Here is a 20,048-nt window from a genome sequence, read left to right on the forward strand (position 1 = left end):
TTAATGATTGATAAAAATTGTAGGGTGGAGGCCTCTGAAGGGGTAAATGCCAGAATACTGGACAGGACTAATGCATTATTGGTTACTTAATGGGAAAATATATATAGTAGACTAACACCAGACTCATCCTAGAATCTCCTTCTCTGGTAAAAAACAGAGCTGCAAGTAAAGATTATTTTCACTGTCAGTTTACAAATGACATTTCCCACAGCCGGAGGTGATGCCTTCAAATTTCTTCTTTTGTACGATTGACAGTCCAAAACCCTAAAAATATCCATTTTTTCATACAGAAAACACAGAAAAGCTGGAAGTCCTCACAATCAAGACGCTGGAACTACAAAGAAGCTGTAAAGAATGACTATTAAGAACGATTATTTCATTATCTTAAAAGTGGCAGATGACTTCTCTGTGGATCAACTCAGAGATTAAATGTTTTAGCTCTAATTTTGGAGGAACTGCAACCTGTGACTGAGGTGAAGGGAAAGCAGGGAGAGTGTGAGACGACGGAAAAGTCCCTGGTTCTGCGTGCTGGCTGTCTTTGGAGGGCTTTTGGGTGGAGGCTGCGGGGGCGTAGTGGTTGGGTGTGGAGGGGTTACCACTGAGTCTCAAGGCCACCCGCAGTACAACAGGATCAACAAATGACAAACCACACAGGAAGGAACTCCATCCCTCCTCCCTCTCCCTCTCTCCCACTCTCTCCATCCTCTCAAATGCCATTAGTCCACTTCCTGAACAAGAGAGGGGGGGGTTGGAAAGAAGAGATGCCAGTCTGCATGACACACACACACACACACACACACACACACACACACACACACACACAGTCACAGGCAAAACACACATTCGCATTAAAGTGTGAGAGCGGAAACGCGAGACGATTGATTCCTGCATTAGTGTATGAGCACAGAGTATAACTCTGTCAGTCACTGTCAAAGCAGAACTGGAGTAAATCTATAAGAAAACACAGAAGTAAGACAGACAGAGAGCAGAAGAAGTGTGTTCAGCAGCGTAGAGATGAGAATGGGTGTGCTCTGCTTTTAACCATGTATTATTCACAGTCTCCCGTGGCGACCAGAGACGGATCAACACGCTCCACCGTCCAATCCTGAGCCAAACTCACTTTTCAATTTCAAGGCTTAAAAATCGCCCTCCGGCATTCAAAGCTCTCTTTCTTAACCAAAACAAGCCATATGTTACACCGGCAGAACACAGCAGTGAGCGGAGAAAGCGCTCTCTCTGCTGAGCAGCAGCGATATCTGACTGAGTTCAATCTGAATGAGAAAGAAAACAAACGTAAGTCCACGTGTTCGTCTGTTAGACGCACGTCGACGTGGAAAAGGCTCAGGTTGCTTTGGCTGACGTTTCATAAAAGCAGGGCGAGCAATCGCAATGAATCCATCCATCCAACGAGCGCTGTCTGCACAGACGCGACGTGACGGCGCGTCCAGTGGAAGAAACACAGTCCCGACGTTCCCTCTTCTGCTTTTATGTGCTCTATTTATCGCTCATAACAAGCAGGTCTTCAATTGTTTGGTGAGAATTCACAACAGTCCATAAATTTCACACGTGAAGGTCAAAAACTGTTTGCCCGTTTCGTCTGGCCTGATAGAGCTGTCACAAATACTCCCCAGACTGTTGAATGTGTATACATCCACAGCTGAAAATAGTCCCCTATTAGCCCATTGGAGTAATGTTTGCTGAAAACGGCTGTTTTAGGTAATGAAAGCATACATTGGTGAGCCATTTTTCAAGGTTCAGACTCCGGCTTAGGCAGTCTGAAAGTATTGACAGATGGACAAGCAGACTGGTTTTGGGCTTTTCACTGCATTTGTTGGCGTAAGACAAATAAAGAAACACTGATGGAGCAACACAGATCTCAAATATTACTGTGGCGTTATGAGAACGAACAGAAACGAGGGCCAAAAAAGAGAATTTCAACCTGCAGAACATCCTTAGCTCTTCATCTTTCTGCATCTTTTCAATCTTTATCACCTGCAGCAGCACATTATCCCACACAACAGCAGTCCCTCCAGCAGCCAGACGCTCTCCAGTGTAACACTGCAGGTGATTACCAGGTAAAATGGCAGCACAACATTAATCTACCTGGGTGATTACAGGTAGTGTGAGATTAGCTGCACAGGGGGCGACAGTCGGGAGGGGGCACCGGACTGGCCGTGTTTCCTTTATCGCAGATGTCGTTATCGACCCCTGTAAGCATGTCTGAGGCTGCGAGGAGCCGTATAATATGTGGGATGGAGCCGCGTGCCGATGCACCGTCAGATACACGGACAGAGCTGAAAATGATAGTCGCTTTGGTGCTGGGGAGCCACACTTCTCCCACCACTATCTCGCTTGGTTGAACGACAGAGGGGGAGATAAGGGAGACGGACTGAATGCAGAGGAGAGGAGAGGGTAGAGAGACGCAGAGGTTGAAGATTTAAATCCACGGCTTGAGACGAAGAGGAGACGACGTCGCGCTCTTTTCTATTCGCATATCGACGCAAAGGCGGAATATCGATTCGCCTGAAATCTGCAGATTTTGTTACCTTTAACACTGAATCGATCCAGAAATACCAAAGTGAAAGAAGTGCATTAGAATGACACAAAGACTCATCAGTCCAGCCCACAGGAGGACGCAGCGAGGAGTCACTTTCCGTGTCTCATCTCGCCGCCTTTCTTGCGCTCGAAGGCCAGACTCAAGAGGCAGCGCGAGATAAGGATATGGGTGTCTACAGCAGCGAGAAACCACAGGGGTTAGTTGGGGTCAAAGAGATAACGTGCTGGTGTGATCGTGTCAGCATTCTCGCTCTGCCCTCCTGCTCTCCCTCCGAAGAGCTGCTGCAACTTCTACAGCTCAATCTGTGGATCATTCGCTGTAATCCCTCACACACACACACACACACACACACACACACACACACACACACACACACACACACACACACACACACACACACACACACACACACACACACACACACACACACACAACCTGCTGCTGTGTAAACTTCTGCATTTCTACGGCTTTGCCTCCCAGATGTGTCGGGGAGGCCTGGATGTGCGAGCACACAGTGTCTGGTGATTAATACTTTAGAAAATATCAACTTCACTTGGACTCCAGCTAATTCGGGAGAAACATCCTTGAAGCTTGCTGGCCAAAGCTGCATGTTTAAAGCTCATATTGCACTACACCACCTTCCCTGAAACACCACATATGCTCCTGACTAAGCCCCTTATTTTCATAATCAATAATAATAAGCGCAGTCAAACTGGAAACCACTCTCCCGTATCCCACAGCTCCGTCAGGGCTTGTTCTACACCTCCTTGTCTTCCCCTGCCCTCTGTTAACCTCTCCCCTCCACGCTGCACCGTGGCCTCCTCTTTGCCCCTGCCCGCCGCACGGCGGTGAGGCGTGCATATGTCAACATCGCATTAACACTCCACCTCAGCGTGTCCAAACACGCATGTGACATGACTCAGCGTAACACGCCAGCGGAAAAACACGCTCCTGGGAGACCGGCGGGCTGCGAGCAACAGGCCGGCGAGGGAGGAAGGAAGACGATAAGAGGCGCAATGTAAAGGGGAATGCAGAGAACAGAAATAGGCAGAGGGAACGAAGAGGAGGAAAAAAAAACTGCTGATGTGAAGGAGGATGAAGCCGAGGAGAGAGCGAGGGCGACGGGCAGGGGAGGGGAAGCGGGAGAGACAGGGGGAGGAGTGTTTTCCTGTAGGATGCACAGCAGCGGCGTGCAGCAGCCTAGCATACAGTAACTGCTGTACGACATTTCTTCTTCTTTTCCAAACTGCTGGAGATCGTGACGACCACCTTCATCTCTGCTCTCCCTGTGGAAACGTCTCCCTGCACTCCCTCCACGCTCGGCTCGCTCTTCATTGCCATGGCAATGATGTTACAGTGAGTCACCTCCAGATCTCCCTCCTCCTCAACACCGCCAACAAGGAACATGGGAGTGTGTGAGAGAGAGACATGCACAGAGAGAGGGAGAGAGAGAGGAGGAGAAAGGGCTCTGTTTCCCTGGAAACAGACTGGGGGTCTCCCCAACCCCCATTGGTTCTCAACTGGTTGGAATCAGCTTGTTACCCATAATGCTCGGAGCCAGCAGAGTCTCTGTTTCTAGGTTGTCCTCTCTGCTCGCACAAACACACGCTCTGGTCAAAATTCGAGTTTGCGCTTCATGGCGCCGAATCGAGCCGTTCGCTCTCGGGTTCATTTCGTGCTGATCCATAATCAGATAATAATGCGTCGGCCCCCGACGGGAGCCTCCATGTTTGCTTTTTGTTAGTGCTGCAGGAACGAGTGAATGTGCAGCTCCTCTCAGAACAAAGGTGATGCGGTTTGCAGCTCTTTCTGTATTATTTCCTGATAAATTACAGCAATATTTAAAAATTTCAGGCCCACAGGAAAAAAAAAGAAGCAGTTGAAGGAACTCACTTCTAATCAGCTTATAATTACTTCCAGTAAGAGGTAAAATTATCTTCAAAAGACTAAATGCAGCTGGTGGTAATTGCAACAATATGCAACAAGACTGGGAAAAGCGAGACGCAGACGGTTGAGCTCGGACTGACACACACGGTTTCCTGAGGAATGAACTGGTGGAGCTCGCTGGGAGGCGGCTCTGCCTGAGAAGACGACTTCAGGGGAAGGAAGGTCCCACAGTCAATAACGTGGCTGAAGGGAAGTTGGATTGTTGAGGTAGAGTATTGATTTTATTTGATCTGGGCTCCTAAGGAGGTCTCTGAAGGGGGTAATTGTATGTAGAAAGCATTCTTTCAATTTGACCATTTCTTGGAGACAGAAAACAGGCGGATTGGACCTGATGGGTAACACGATCTCACGTTCGCGGCGGGACAGAAAAGCAGCAGGGGCGTCTCAAATGAAGACGGCTTATCCTCTGCGGAGCATGAGTGTGCTCTGACCATCATGTTTTCATGTTTCCTGGGTGCGAGTGGAGATTTTAGGCGGGAAAGGTCGCCTCGTCTTGCCATCCTTGTGCTCGGAAGAAATGAAATATTAATAATGAATAATTCCAACACGACAGCATTTGTAACTCTCTGGGAAGCACTTCAGTTATTATGGTTACAGGAGAAATAATCAGGAGTGTGCAAAGACCCACTTTGTGAGTTTGTGCCCAGGATACCACAGCAACCAGTAAACATGTCCAAGGTCAAGTGTGTGTGTGTGTGTGTCCTCCTCTTTGTGTGTGTCTCGGCAGGCATTCATACTGTACAGTATGTTTCTCGTGCTGCTTTCAGTTCAAGCCCAGGGTCGCTGCACCTTCCTGTCCTTCCCCCGCACAGCACGCACTTGTTTTTCCAGACGTATCAAACACAGAGAGTGAACCAGTGAAGCCGTCCTGTGCGTCCTTACATATGTACAGATGTGCGTACGCTTCGGCCGTACAATGAAGACAGAATATGTGCGGCGCTGTTAAATTGAGCAGCGTGAATTCATTCCCATGCATGAGTGAGAGAGTATGAATGTGAGATCGAGCAGCGCGAGACGGAGCCTTTCTATCAAAGGGGGTTGCTCTTGGCACTGCCTCTTGATCTCTTCTTCCCCTCTAACTGCTGTGAGCCTGCTATCTCCCACTGTGATGCCACACAATGATACCAGGCTCTCCTCGCTTTAAATACTTGTAACACTGCTGCCTGTCTCTGCACATCTACTGTCAACTGCTCACTCTCTAACTCCTCTATCTGTCGCCCTCTTCCTTCATCTTCCTTCGGCTTCATAAATGCAGCCAGTGGGCAATGACACCAGTTTTTATTGCACCAGTTTCACTGCTTTACAAACTTTTGTCATAAAAAGTCATAAATCTGAAAACTGTGGTTCCCAACCTGGGAGTGCGGCCCCCCAAGGTCTCCTCAGATAAATGTGAGGGGTCATGAGAGCATAAACACAGAAAAATATATATACTCCCCCTTTTCTATGCGACACAACAGAACTTTTCTTAAGAAACTGTGGAGACTTTTCATCCTCTTTGCTTAAACTCAATTTCTTGATCAATCAATTAGTCCATCAATTATTATATGATCATTTTCCAGTAAAAGTGGAGGAAACTGAATAAAAAAAGCCTGTATTGGTATCAAGACCCCTCGCTTGTTTGGGGATCTTGGGGATGAAACTTCCTGGTCCCACTGCCACGTTTTACTTTGTTAAGACCAAAAATACACTGAAATAATTTGACACTTTTCTATTTGGCGACACATTTCTAAGACTTTTGTGGATGCTTATGGGTAGAAATATTCTCAGCTAGTCTGCCTGGCTGTCTGCCTTTTCTTCTTCTGCTTGACCGAATTGCATCTTTGTTTTTTGGAGGATTTCCTCTGTGAGAATCGCTCACATGTTCACACACTGACGAGAAGAACACATAAAGCACATATTCAAAACTTTCACAACCACCTGCGAAATTCGGTTCACTGCGTATTTTCATTTGCAATAATTGCTTTTCATGCAAAAACCACGATTCATCCAGGGGGGCTAATTTTCCAACCAACAACTTGCTTCGGTTAATAAGCACGCTCTTATCTGGAGGCTGCACAGCACAACCAGTACAACTGTCGGACACTGATAATCTCCTGAAATCAGGAGCGAGATATCTTTCTCAGCATTTCTTTTTCTATCAGTTCTCCCAAACTCCCCCAACTCGTCAGCCCCTCTACCACCAGCCTCTGCCTCTCTAACATCTAGACTGTCTCTTCCAGAATAATGTACTGAGGGAAATATGAACATGTACAGTCTACGTGTACAATTAATCCTCAAAGCGCACCAACGCACGCAGCACAATTTACACGGAGACGTTCAGATTTCAATTAAATGGACCATTTTTCAGTACGGCAAACATTTTAGAGCGTCTAAATGTCATAAATTAGTACAAGAAATGCCGCTAATATGCTCAATATTGTTTCTACAGGTCTTACAAGCAATTTCATGCTGGCTCGATTCTTTCTCGCTCCGCTTTCGTTTACCCAGATTTTGTTAAAGATCACAGAAATTAGTTTTGTTCCTGCAGAAATCAGTTGAAAGCATAAGACTGCTATCATATATCCACTCATCAATCATCATGAGACACTGAATTAGCTGTATTATAAACGCGTGTGTTGAGATGTTACAGCTATGTGACAGCTGTCGGCTTTCAGACCCACAACACTTCTAGGAAAAGCCTAAATGACCCCCATGGATTGACGTCTTATTCCTCAAAGACAGAAAAGCTACTGAGCAGCTGACTTTGTCTCCAACAGGGCCAAGCATAAGAATATAAAAATAACTTGTTTTTATGACTTCATGGCCCCTCGCAAATGGAAACCGCTCATTTAGCATCAAGAACACAATTTACAAAGCACTTAACAGAACTGCAAAGGGCCTTTCTGAAGCCTGAAAAGCCTCAACTGAGGATGGAAATCAATAACATTGCATCTCTCTTCACTTTGTTCATCAGTCATTTCTTTCTCTCCTTATTAACATTAGATTACCGTATTAATGTCCTGTAGGACCGTCCTCACACTCCACTCTGATGCAGAACATCACGCACATGCAAACAGACACACATGTAAACAGGCATTGTTTAGATATTGTTTCTTTAAATCAAATTCACTCAAAGCCAATTATATCTACAGCTGATAGTTCAAACTGGGATAATTGAGCAAATCAAGTCAAAAGCTTTGTCAAATACCCATCAATTATCAAAGGAAAGAGACCCAAAGATGGTGCGAATGAGCTCCTATGTCTCCCCAGCATTAATTAGGACTTCGCTCAGTAATTAGCTATCTGAAAATAATTACCATCAAAATGTCTGATTAAAATCTCCATCAGTCTCAAAGTCAGGAGACTGAAAGAGAGACACCGGCATCAAATGAAGGCGTGCTACTTCTTCCAACCACGGCCACCGCGGTTGTCCCCTCATTTGGTTTTAATTGAGCGGCAGATATGTGGGTAGCACCTCTGATTGGGTCTGAGAAGCGGCACAGCATTGGAACAGTTGATTGAAAGTGACCTTGCTGTATTACAATTGGTCTAATTATAATTCTCTGATTACGTCCCCGCAGGAAATGTAAGAATAAGATGTTGCTGGTGGCCTCCGCTAATGACGTTAAGCTAGATTCTGACTGATTCCTGAATTGAATTCATTCTGATCAGATAACAAGAAACAACAAGATACTGTTGTTGTCATCTTGAGCACAATTGGATTTAATTACTTTGAACGTGCTTTGTTTGTTATTTGGCGTTGAGAGGCGTTTCAGATTAATAACTGAATCTGTCTTTTTCGAACTGTCCCTCTTTCTGTCGCTCCCCCGTTGTTCTCCACCTCCCTCCTCTCCTTTCTGTCTGCCTCCCAGGGCTGAGGTCACGCTGCCCTCCAGCTCCCTTCCTCAGAGCCGGGATGACATCACCACATAGCAGCCTCGTCCTTGGGAGTGCCTATTCATCACCCTGATCATCATCGGCAGCATCAGCAGCATCACCTCCGTGTGCACACACATACACACCAGCACATACACCCACTGCATGAAGATAAAAGAGAAGAGAGCCCCCACCAGTTCTGCAGGATTGCAAGCCTCAAGGAAAGAGGGAGAGGACCACAGAGAAGAGGAGGGACGATCCTGCTGGGGTAGGCAGAAACCCCTGACCTGTGCACTTCCAACAATACATCTCAATAAACCACAGCAGAGACAAATGTGATGAGTCAGACTCCAGGCTACAGAGGGAAAACAACAACATAAAAAGAGCAGGAGAGAGAAGACCCCCCCCTTCCTCCACATCGCAACTTCCCGCGAGGAGAGCCGCGCTTCCTCTCTCTTAGTCACCGGCTAATCTAAAACTTCAAGAGCGCTGGCACTGCTCGCTGTATTCCGGTTACTGAATGGTGCATGACTAAATCAAGCCAGGCCTTGATGTGCGGGAATCAGAACAGCAGCGAAGTGGAGCCACACTGAGAAAACACAGCAATAAACAGTGTTTCCACCACACGGGCCACACTGTCCGCCTGCCCGGTCTGCTCCTCACAGCGCTTCAGCGGACGTGTGTGTGTGTGCGTGTGTGTGTGTGCAGCCTTTTATCAGCGCTGGTAGAATGCAACCAGCAGGTACTGCAGACCTTAAGCAGCATGTTCTTTTATCACACACGTCATAGCAAGTGTTCAATTATAGACCACTTCAGGTCAAAGAATCGTGATGAGATAAAACCATCTGACAAGGCTGTGAAGACAAGCTGCAGCGTATAAGAACCCAGTAGTGTGAAGTATAGAGTCACAACTCTGTGGCCTAAATGCGGGCATGAATTTGCACCTGATCTCTTGATATCAGCTCTCGTCGACGCTGCCATCATCAATGCACGTTTCCAAACGCCACCTTATTTCATACTGCTGCTAATTATGAGAAGTCTGACAATCAGGACAAACAGGGCAGAGAGAGTTAACTGGATGTTTGCTCAGTCAGACCAAAGCAACACCATCCATCCATCCATCCATCCATCCATCCATCCATCCATCCATCCATCCATCCATCCATCCATCCATCCATCCATCCATCCATCCATCCATCGTCAACGGGCGAGAGGCGGGGTACACCCTGAACCGGTTGCCAGCAGATTGCGGGGCAAAATATATAGACAAACAACCATTCACCATGTAGAGTCACCAATTAACCTAATGAGCATGTTTTTGGTCTGTGGGAGGAAGCCTAAGTGCCCGGAGAGAACCCACGCATGCATGGGAGGAACATGCAAACTTCACACAGAGAGGCCCTGCCCGACCCGGGGATCGAACCGGCAACCTTCTTGCTGGGAGGCACGCACACTACCTGCTGCGCCACAGTGCCGCCCCCAAAAGCAACACCGGAACTCAAAAACGACGAGCAAAAACTTCCTTCTTTTGTCTTTCAAAGATGTTTTTTCTAATGTGTCCTTTTCTTAATATTGAACACTTTGGGCTTCCATACTCCTCTCTCGCATTCAAATATTTTTTTTATTGTGAAGCATGAGTGAAGCAATAAAAGACTTCTGCAGAGTGGATATCATTTCAGATGTTCAGCGACAAAAGACAAACAATGCAAGGCGGTAAAAAAAAACAGCAAAACGAGACAAAAAACAAGCAAAAAGCCAAGAAAAACCCCAGCGTGGATTCCTGAGCTAATCAGCGAGAGAGCGAGGAAAGCCGCAGCGGCGCAGACTCACGTAGTCATGGAAGGCCTTGGCCTCGCTGGAGTGTTCGCATGTGTCTCTTCTCTCCGGAGCTGCACAGTACAGGTCCCAGAAAACACTGCGACACACAGAGAGAGGCGCTCAGAGAGGAGAATGATGACAAAAGAGGAACATTAAAGCTCGACAGATAAAAATAATGGTCCATTTTAGAGGCAGGCTAATCCAGCATCCAGGCAATAAGTACGATTCTATTATCGCCACTGGAATAGACGATTTTAGGTGAGCGCGTTACAATTTCCAAACAGCAACCCGAGGAAGAGCTTTTGGGGACAATTAATGAGATGAGGATAAATGAAAACAGGAGGAAAAGGAGGGAGAATAATCATTTGATTTTGTACCGTCGATGAAGGAATGAAGAAAAACAGCATGAAGGGGAAAGCGGCTTGAATCGCTACACAGAAAAACACTCACCACCACCACGAGTGGAGGAACCCCGGAGGTTCTCCTAACGTGATGTTCTTCTCCCATCGGATCTGGACAGACGGAGGAAGAGAGCGAGGGAAAGATATTATAAAAACATGAGTGTAAAAACATGGTCGACATCTGAATTACCTGCTTTACAAGGTTGGAGAGGGTGCAAGGGAATTCTTATAACACATGCCATTATGTAATTATATTATGGTTCTCATGCCATGGATTCATAAGTGGATAAGTGAGTATGCGTGCCTGGAAGCCCATCTTTCACAAGTACCTGAAAGAGTGTGTGTGTGTGTGTGCGTGTGTGTGTGTGTGTGTGTACTGAGCCAGGGGATGTGCAGAGTCTGAGGTCAGAGACATGTAGCAGCCTGAGGAGGCCAATCAAGGCTTTGTACAGCCCACACACCCTTCCGCCTGCTCCTCTCCTGCATTATCCTTCCCTGGTTTCATTCACTCTTTGCTTCTTTCTGGTCCTTCCTCGTGACTTCTCTCTGTCCTGCGTTCCTTCTTTCTGCTCTTTACTTCCTCCCTTTCGTCCTAATAGTCAGAGTAAAGGCTGGGGTGTTTGCACAGCGTGTTGTCCGACCACGTTTGAGGGCAAAGGTGATCTTGAGTGACAAGTTCGGATTCTGCCTCCTGTTATATGCAGCGTTACTTCCACAGAAGGAGGGAATACATACGTTATTTTGAGGGGCAACAGGTCAAAAGTTGATAAAAAGGACCACAACTAGCACAGAGTATTATCGATTTAGTCCTGGGTGCTATCAGAGTTCAGGCTAACATTAGCAGCACGTTACAGCCCAGCAACCTAAACAGGGAATTCAGGACAGATCGACCAACCCAAGGTGTTTGGTTATTGAGCTAACTAGCCATCCCTGATAGAAACTGCTGGCAGTAATTGTCATTTCAGGCAGCAAATTAATGATTGTTGGCTAGACAAGAAGCTACTTCTGCGACACACAGCAAAACAAGCAAAACCCAGAACGCAGTGTTACTACTACAGTTAAACATGTGCACCATGGACCCCAGATAAGTTTGGGGGAAGGGGAGAAATCTGGCTACTGACTGCTGAATGTATGCAAAGAGTATATGTCACTACAGTGCACGTAAACACACACACACACACGTAACCTGGGTCCTTACACATATTAAGAGCGTAATAACACATCGATTGTCTGAAACCATTGTTCCCAAAAATCGATCAGTTCCAACATTGAATTCTAGCAAAAGATGTGGGGGAAGAAGATTTCAGCCACCATCTAACAAACGCTTCAGCTTAAGTATTTTGACGCCTTAACACCTCAGTCAAGGTTAGTGACAAGCATGAGGGCTGCCATCACCCACGGCGGGGATGATTCATGTTTGCGCACAATGTCAACTGATGTGAAGATACGTCCGAAGACAAAGACGCACAAGCAGCAGCTGTGGGCAGCAGCAGCAGCGGCAGCAGCAGCAGCAGCCAGGCTTCTCCTATCAGACTATGACGCTATTGTTTAGTCTGCCTCTCCTCTCCATAAACACACTTACATCACTCTCTCTGAGTTTTCAAGCATGCACACGATCATCTTTTTAAATTCCTCCGCTGAGACGTCTCATACGGGTAAAAGAAGGACAGCATTGTGCCGCCTGCTCCGCTGGCTGCGTGATCAGGCGCTGGAACAACAGAAGAACTGAATCACTGCGCTTTCAATCAGGCCGCCCTGACCTCAGCTGCGCTTCAGACACCCTGACTTTTAGAAGGAATGTCTTGCTTTGAAGTCTTTTGGGGGGGTCAGGAACTGCCTCCCTTTGTTTATCCCACAAGCTTCCAGTCCGAGTTAGCAGCTCAATAAGACATCGGCTAACTCGAAACATTTTAGGCAGCCGGCAATTTCCATACACACCATGACAAAGAAGGATTTACTCCCTCATAATTGCTCAAATGGTACAAAAGATGCAGAATGGGCATGACATCCCTCATTTCTCACTTTAATTGGCTGTAGCTCAGTCCAAACACGACTGCAGACAGTTCAGGTCAGGACACTTTTTAGCCTGTTCTTTTATTCCCCCCTTCATCTGGAAAGCGTAGAAGAAGAAAAGCTTCGACTGTTGCCGCACATCCTGTCTTCTTGTGGTCTGCGCTCCCGGGAGGTTCGTTCATTTACCTTCTCCATGCTACAGCGAGGTCCCTTTAGCGTGATTACTGGCAGATGTAGACTGTGTGTTGCAGCCTCTCTCTCTCTCTATCTTTAGTGTTTTATATCCACATGAATAAACTTCAAACTAACTGGTGTTTAACCTTTTTATTCTTGCTGTCCCGTTTTGAAGGTTTAGGTGTATTCTTGTTGTTGGAGCCACCACTTTAGCTCGACATGGTTGCGCGGTTTCTCGTTTTCTGTCCTTCTGAGCTGTCTGCCTTTGATTTGGTATTTACGTTCAGGTATTCCGGTCTGATTCATGACTCTTCTTTCTGGGCTCTTGTTCTCTGAGCCTGAGGATACACTGCAGACAGATGTGGATGATAACAAGTGGATAACAGGCCTTTAAAGCTACGTCTTACTCCACCCCACCATTCCAGCAAGAGGAACATGACGGCACGATGTTTACCCTCTGTGTGCATGTGCGTGCTCTTGTGTATTGTATACAAGTGGCTGTGTTTATACTTGTTGCACTCTTAGCTAATGCGTTCCCACACTTGAATACGCCGCCGCCTATCCTTTTCATCTCCCACATCTGTGTAAGAGAGAGCAAGTGATGTGGCGGAGAGGAAAGGGTGTCGGAGAGACCGAGAGGTGTGTGTATGCACATGTGCACGAACACACACGCTAAGTCAGAGTGATGAGACTTGGTGGCAGCTGATGATGTAACCTTTTCCATCCCCCTCTCTTTGTTCTCCTCTTCCTCTGGCCGAGGTACAACAAGCCTCCAGCCGCTGTCTTCCACATTGTAATTTACCGTCATTTACGGCGACGCACCAGAATCAACTGACCTCATTTTCACCCCATCGCCTTTTTACCTCTGCAGAAATAAAAAGAGGACAGGCTGGCCTCTCAGGAAGAGCAGTGAAGAGACAGTCCGCAGAGAGAGAGCGGGGGACAGAGAGAGGAAAAGAATGGGATTGAAAGAGATGGACTGAGGCGCAGCTGCTGAGCAGATCAGGGAGTGATGTCAGCTGAAGACGTCAGCTTCGGGCTGAGCGCCGTAACTCTCCCTGCGCTCCGGCTCCAGTCCCACTAAATGCAGCACTGATGTTAAAAAGCCTGTCTGCTGCTACCGACCTGTTGGCTCAGCACTGTAAGTCCAGGCTAATTCAATTAGAGGCTACACTCGCTGGACACATTGCAGGAGTGGACACATAAAGTACATGTACACACACACACACACACGCAAACACACACTGCTGAGACTTACCTCTGAGAGGAAGGTCTGTGCTGACTTCTGTGCTCCTACATGCAGCAGGTACTCGTACACATACAGAGCTAACCTGCACATAGAAATAGAACACAGCGGGAGGACATGGGTCAGTTTTTACATCACGGTTCAAGCAGTCAACAGTAGACGTGAGTGAAAAACAGCCTAAAACATGGGACACGATGCAGAGTGAGATGCTTCCCGACCATCTCTGTCCAACTCTGGGACCAGAAAACAACTGCTCTGGGATCTAAGACAATTTTACTTCCTCCTCTATATTTAAGATAAATCCATATTAGAGGGTTTCTCCCAGGATCGCCTAAAAATAAAGATGAAGGAGCCTACGCACGGATACAAATTGCCAAGCAGCTCCAAGATGCAATGTGCAGCGATGTGTGAGGGCGTCACAGTCCATTACAAATCTCATGAGAAACACTGAGACACACAGCAGCTTAGGAGACACTAATCATCTCCCGAATTCCAAACAGGCAGGGCAACCTTTTAAGACATTTGAAATTCACCCGACGTTACGCTAAATCTGAATCCTACCTGTTTGAAGAACAAACAGCATGGTAATAGGAGCAGACTTGGCGGGACCTCACTGTAAAACACCTCGCCCTCGTCCCCCGGGCTCTCCGTAGACTTCCTCCCATGGCTTTGATCACAGTAAGAATTAATTACAGGCTTGATTTGTTAATCAATTCTCCTCCCAGTGTGTCTGTTTGGGTTCTTACAGCAACTCAGAGAAGGGGCGGCTGATCTACTGGGTCTATAAATACAAGATAAACATTGAGTCACAGGAGATCAATAGCGGATCACAGCGGCTCCTGACGGCACTCTGTAGATCTGGACAGGTGTGACGGCACGCAGTGGCTGAACATGAATAATGAGATGTTTGTCATGAGTTTAACAATGGGGGCAATGAGTGGGTGCATTTGTGCTTGATCCTCACATTTCCCCTAAAATCAATACTAACCAGGTTAGGGCTGATTGGTGGGATTCCTGATGTGCTGCCTAAGCGTTTTCATATTCCGGAGATGCACTGTACATGTCTTTAGCCATATTGGAAAGAAATTAGAAGCTGGTGCGCTGAGGTGAAACGGGACCTCCAGTCAATCAATTCTATCTGTTACAGATAATGAGTTGATGTGTAACATGTCAGAAAACAGTTGATAGTTTTGTCAGTCAAAAACGTGTTATATGTGACAAAGAAAACAATCATATTGTGACATCTGAGAAGCTGTAATCTATGGATTTTTTCTGTTAATCAGATAATCGATCGATGACTGATACACAGCTACAATACGGCGCATGACACAGCACCAGCTTTCACCTGGAGCCTGTTGTGTCTCTGTGTGTCCATGTGTATGGCAGTGCATCATCAGGTGTGAAAGATGGTCAGACCGGGACAGCAGCTGTCCTAGAACCCCCACTGAAAGGTGCGACCAGCCTGCCGTCGCCCGTCCAGACTCCTCTTACATGGAGGTAAAAATAAACTCCCCAGACAGCCCTGTCTGCCTGTCTGAAGATGATGGACTGCACACCTTTCTGCTCTGCACACAGGTACTCTGTGTCCTCGCCCCTCCCTTCTCCGTTTCCATCTCTCTTCTTCATCACTTTCATCCTCAGTCTCCCCTCTTCCTCCTCCTCTCCCCCTGCCTTTTCTGTCTGGATGGCGCTGCTTTCTTCTCGTGCTCTTTCTGGTAAGAGGCCATGTTTGTTTAAAGCTGAAAGGATGAAAGGAAGCGGCGGAGCCCCTTCCTCTCTATCTGTCCCTCCTCCTCTCCATCCCTTCGTCTCTCCGTTCCCCTCGTGGCCTGGGAGTAATGTTTAACCAAAGAGATAGAGACAGAACGTTTCACAGGGACGAGGTTAAAGGAACAGTGAGAGGCTTGACAAAACTCTTGACACCTCGACAACTGAACATGAATAAAAGATGGCCCCGTTTTTTCCGAGGCACTGTACAACTCCGAACATTTCTAGGAACAAACTTGTTCAGTTGCTCTGTTCTGCATCGTTTTCCTGTCAAGCTGTCCAAACCCGTCATTCTCCCCCGTGGACCCGAACATCAGCCACAGCGGCGTCAGAACAGAACTATTTATTAATCCTGAAAGATCTCATGTAGCTGCGATGAACGCATTCACAGCCATGATGACCGGCCTGATGGGCCGCATGAATGAATGCATTGTGCAAATTAAGAAATGAAAGCTTGTCCTCAGCACTGGCCTGAATCCAGTCAGCTATTACCACACAAAAACACAGCCTCACTCAGGAGCTGCCTTGGAGGCAGACTGAAAGGTCTGACCTACGATTGATTTCGCAGGAGCTGCAAGACGCAACCTTTGGCCCCGATATGGAGAAAGGGTCAAAGAAAATGAGGAAAGACAGGATAGGTGGAAGGATGAGGGCGGCTGCTGGAAGGATGGTGATCGAATGAGACAAACATTAGAGGGATTGAGCGGGCTGTTGCAAGTTTTGGCGTAAAGATGAAAGGAAAAACGAAGGTCGGTTTGGATGCACGGACACATAAATCAGACTCAAACCCCTCCCCTCTCTCTCCTTCCTATCTCTTATTTATTTAACACACACCAACAGAAGGCAGAGTTGAAACAGGGCTGATAAGCAGGCAGCGAAGCGGCAGAAGAAGGCACTTTGTTAGCATTCAATATCTATTGAACTTTAACTCAAAACTTCTAATTTCCTCAAAGACGAGCGATAGGCTTTGAGAGCACCAAACCCCCTCGTGCCGCCCTCTCATTGTTCACTTACCACTTGTTCAGCACAGCCTCCCGCTGATAAAAAAAGAAAAGCGCCCAGCTATGTGGAACTCGACTGACTGACAGACTCAAAATACCGAGCGCAGATAAGGTTGGCGGATTAGAGGACGGGGGAGTGTTCAAGGTTAGGAATCCTCTAAAATTCACACAATGAAGCGAAAGCATTACAAAGACTCTCTTGTCATTAAATAAACTGTCACTTTAAATAATCTCTGCATTAGGATTTGAGGTAAAAGTGCTCAAACCGAGGCAGTCAATGCATATATAATGGTTTCTGACTCCATATTAGTCCTTTGCAGGGAGGCTCTTTTCATGTTTGCCCTTGCTGTCTGACACGGCCCAGAAAATTGAAGATGTTTTTTATTTCCTGCCCGTCTTCCTCGGCAATTTGTGTTGTAAATAAGAACCACTTTACATTAATCACGACTGCAACCAGGATGATTGAAGAGATCAGGTGCCTCCCACTTTGCATCCTCTTCCTATGTGTTAACCTGTGTGTGCGGGAGAGTACAGATGCATGTGTGTGTGCTGTGGTGGTGAGGGGGTACAAGTGGAGAAGGTGGGTGGGTGGGGGGGTGGGGGGGTTTAAGATCCACACCTGACCCTTTTCTCCTTCAAATTCAAGTGGTTTTGTCTTCTGTGAATCACATTTAATTAAATTTATATTTGTGAGCGACCCTCATCTGGGCTGCTCCTGTAAATCTGCATAAGACGGCGAGCTTGAACAGTCAGAGAGCGAGTTGAGCTTAATGAAGGCGGCAGAAAGAAACGTAGCCGGCGTCTGCGCTGCCTTGTTACTGAGCCGTGCAGAGAGGAGAGCATGGAGAGGAGAGGAGGAAGAGGAGAGCACTGAGAGGAGAGCATGGAGAGGAGAGGAGGAAGAGGAGAGCATGAAGAGGAGAGCATGGAGAGGAGAGGAAGGAGAGGAGAGCAGGGAGAGGAGAGCATGGAGAGGAGAGGAGGAAGAGGAGAGCATGGAGAGGAGAGGAGGAAGAGGAGAGCACTGAGAGGAGAGCATGGAGAGGAGAGGAGGAAGAGGAGAGCATGAAGAGGAGAGCATGGAGAGGAGAGGAGGAAGAGGAGAGCAGGGAGAGGAGAGCATGGAGAGGAGAGGAGGAAGAGGAGAGCATGAAGAGGAGAGCATGGAGAGGAGAGGAAGGAGAGGAGAGCAGGGAGAGGAGAGCATGGAGAGGAGAGCATGGAGAGGAGAGGAGGAAGAGGAGAGCATGGAGAGGAGAGGAGGAAGAGGAGAGCATGGAGAGGAGAGCATGGAGAGGAGAGGAAGGAGAGGAGAGCAAGGAGAGGAGAGGAGGAAGAGGAGAGCATGGAGAGGAGAGGAGGAAGAGGAGAGCATGGAGAGGAGAGAAAGGAGAGGAGAGCATGGAGAGGAGAGAAAGGAGAGGAGAGCAGGGGGAGGAGAGCAGGGGGAGGAGAGCAGGGGGAGGAGAGCATGGAGAGGAGAGGAGGAAGAGGAGAGCATGAAGAGGAGAGCATGGAGAGGAGAGCAGGGGGAGGAGAGCAGGGGGAGGAGAGCATGGAGAGGAGAGGAGGAAGAGGAGAGCATGAAGAGGAGAGCATGGAGAGGAGAGGAAGGAGAGGAGAGCAGGGAGAGGAGAGCATGGAGAGGAGAGGAGGAAGAGGAGAGCATGGAGAGGAGAGGAGGAAGAGGAGAGCATGGAGAGGAGAGCATGAAGAGGAGAGCAGCTCGGAGCTCAACCACAACCTCAGCTTAAAGACATGAACTGATTTTCCAGGATCAGCATTCAGGAGCAAACAGTAGATCACTGCTAATCAATTTACCGCCGTGGCAATCAAAGTCTGGCAGAGCTTCAAGTCACAACAGACAATCGCTTCAGTGACTGGATTTGCCTGTTATAGATTAGCTCCAGATTATTTCACCCTTGTTAAAGATGAAATGGAAAAGTGATTATACTTCTGATGTGAATCGGCATGTTAATTGACACATTTACAGGACTTGCCGCTATGCTGACACTGCCTTATAACACGTTTCAGACCAGGGAAATCAAATTAAACACTAAGTATTTGAAAAAAGAAGTAATAAAATCTGAAATGAATTCTCGCCTGTAAACATGCTATCCACATTAGCGCTGCACGAGTCGCCTCTTCAGCAGATGCATAATGTTGGTTGTCTATAATATTTTCCTTATACTGCATTACTGGTCAAACTGTCTTTTGTATCTGCACATATTTTGTGTTAAAGCTGCACCTGGAGATTTTCTGTGAGAGACAACCACAGCAGAGACAGTTACGTCTTGCCTGTAAGCGAGACATTTTCCCTCTTTGCCCAAAGCAGCCTTAGGAGTGGGCAGCGGCAGGAAATCATCTCCGCACATAAGAGATGAATAAACTGTCTCTCCAGCAGCAGTTCAAGAGCCACGCGGTCAGGAAAGGATGTCTTGTCCCCTTCGGTACTTGATATGTAATTACCACAGACTGTAAACTGTATAAAAGTGTACTGAGTACAGTTTAATGATGCCAAATGACATAACAGCATGACGAGCTGTAAACACAGAACTGACACCTTAGAAAGTTGATATGGTGAACTCATTCACACATTTAAAATTAGCTTTGGCTCTTGTCTGTGGCCACCTGATGAATTTTTCTTAGAGCTCTTTTTTGCTCTCCACCAGCTCCAACAACTGCCTGGAAATGCTGCTGATAAGAGCAGCAAAGCAGCCAAGACGCAGGTTAAAACCCTGAGAGCTGAGGGAAACCAACACGCTGCTATAAAACTATTCATTACAGCAGCTTTAAGCTCAATTTAACCTGCTGCTACTCATCAAGACGCAGAGTGAAGCTTCTGATATGACAGGTAATGTAAACAGGTGTAACTTTGGGAGTAAAATCCATCAGTGAAACCTCACGGGGATGCTGTAAATCTCACATCAGCAAGGCCGCGGCAGGTTTAAACCTGGAGCTACGCTGCTTTCGAAAAAATGAACACGATGGCCTTTTAGGTCCACCTTTCGGTGGCAGGCCTTATGCAGAGGTTGACGAGGCTTCGCGCCCTCGGCTGAATGCGGGTCAATGGCGCTCTGGTCGCCTGGCATTGCTCTGGGAATCAGAATGCTGTTAAATGTTATTGATAATGAAGTGAAATTTAGTCGTCTACAACGATAGAAAGCGAGAAAACGAGAAAACGAGAGGAACAAAACTGGAGACTTTGCGGTGGTTAGCTGGTTAGACAAATGAACGAAGGAGAAATAAGAACAAAACAGGCGGAGAGT

General features: G+C 47.1%; 1 protein-coding gene across 2 annotated transcripts in view; it reads right to left on the minus strand.

Moving 5' to 3' along the window:
* The window catches only part of LOC139332019 (single-stranded DNA-binding protein 2), a 48,213-nt gene that overhangs the window by 12,824 nt on the left and 15,341 nt on the right, over window positions 1–20,048 (minus strand). For both annotated transcript variants that reach the window (XM_070963680.1, XM_070963679.1), the window contains exons 2-4: window positions 14,024–14,096; window positions 10,628–10,689; window positions 10,190–10,274 (exon numbers count right to left, since the gene is read on the minus strand). Coding sequence is in view for 1 of the 2 variants with exons in the window: in XM_070963679.1 (XP_070819780.1) it covers window positions 10,190–10,274; window positions 10,628–10,689; window positions 14,024–14,096 (220 nt within the window). In the remaining variant the exon portion in view is untranslated. The remainder of the gene's footprint in view (window positions 1–10,189; window positions 10,275–10,627; window positions 10,690–14,023; window positions 14,097–20,048) is intronic.

The sequence above is a fragment of the Chaetodon trifascialis genome, chromosome 6, assembly GCF_039877785.1.
Source record: "Chaetodon trifascialis isolate fChaTrf1 chromosome 6, fChaTrf1.hap1, whole genome shotgun sequence".
Taxonomy (NCBI): domain Eukaryota; kingdom Metazoa; phylum Chordata; class Actinopteri; order Chaetodontiformes; family Chaetodontidae; genus Chaetodon; species Chaetodon trifascialis.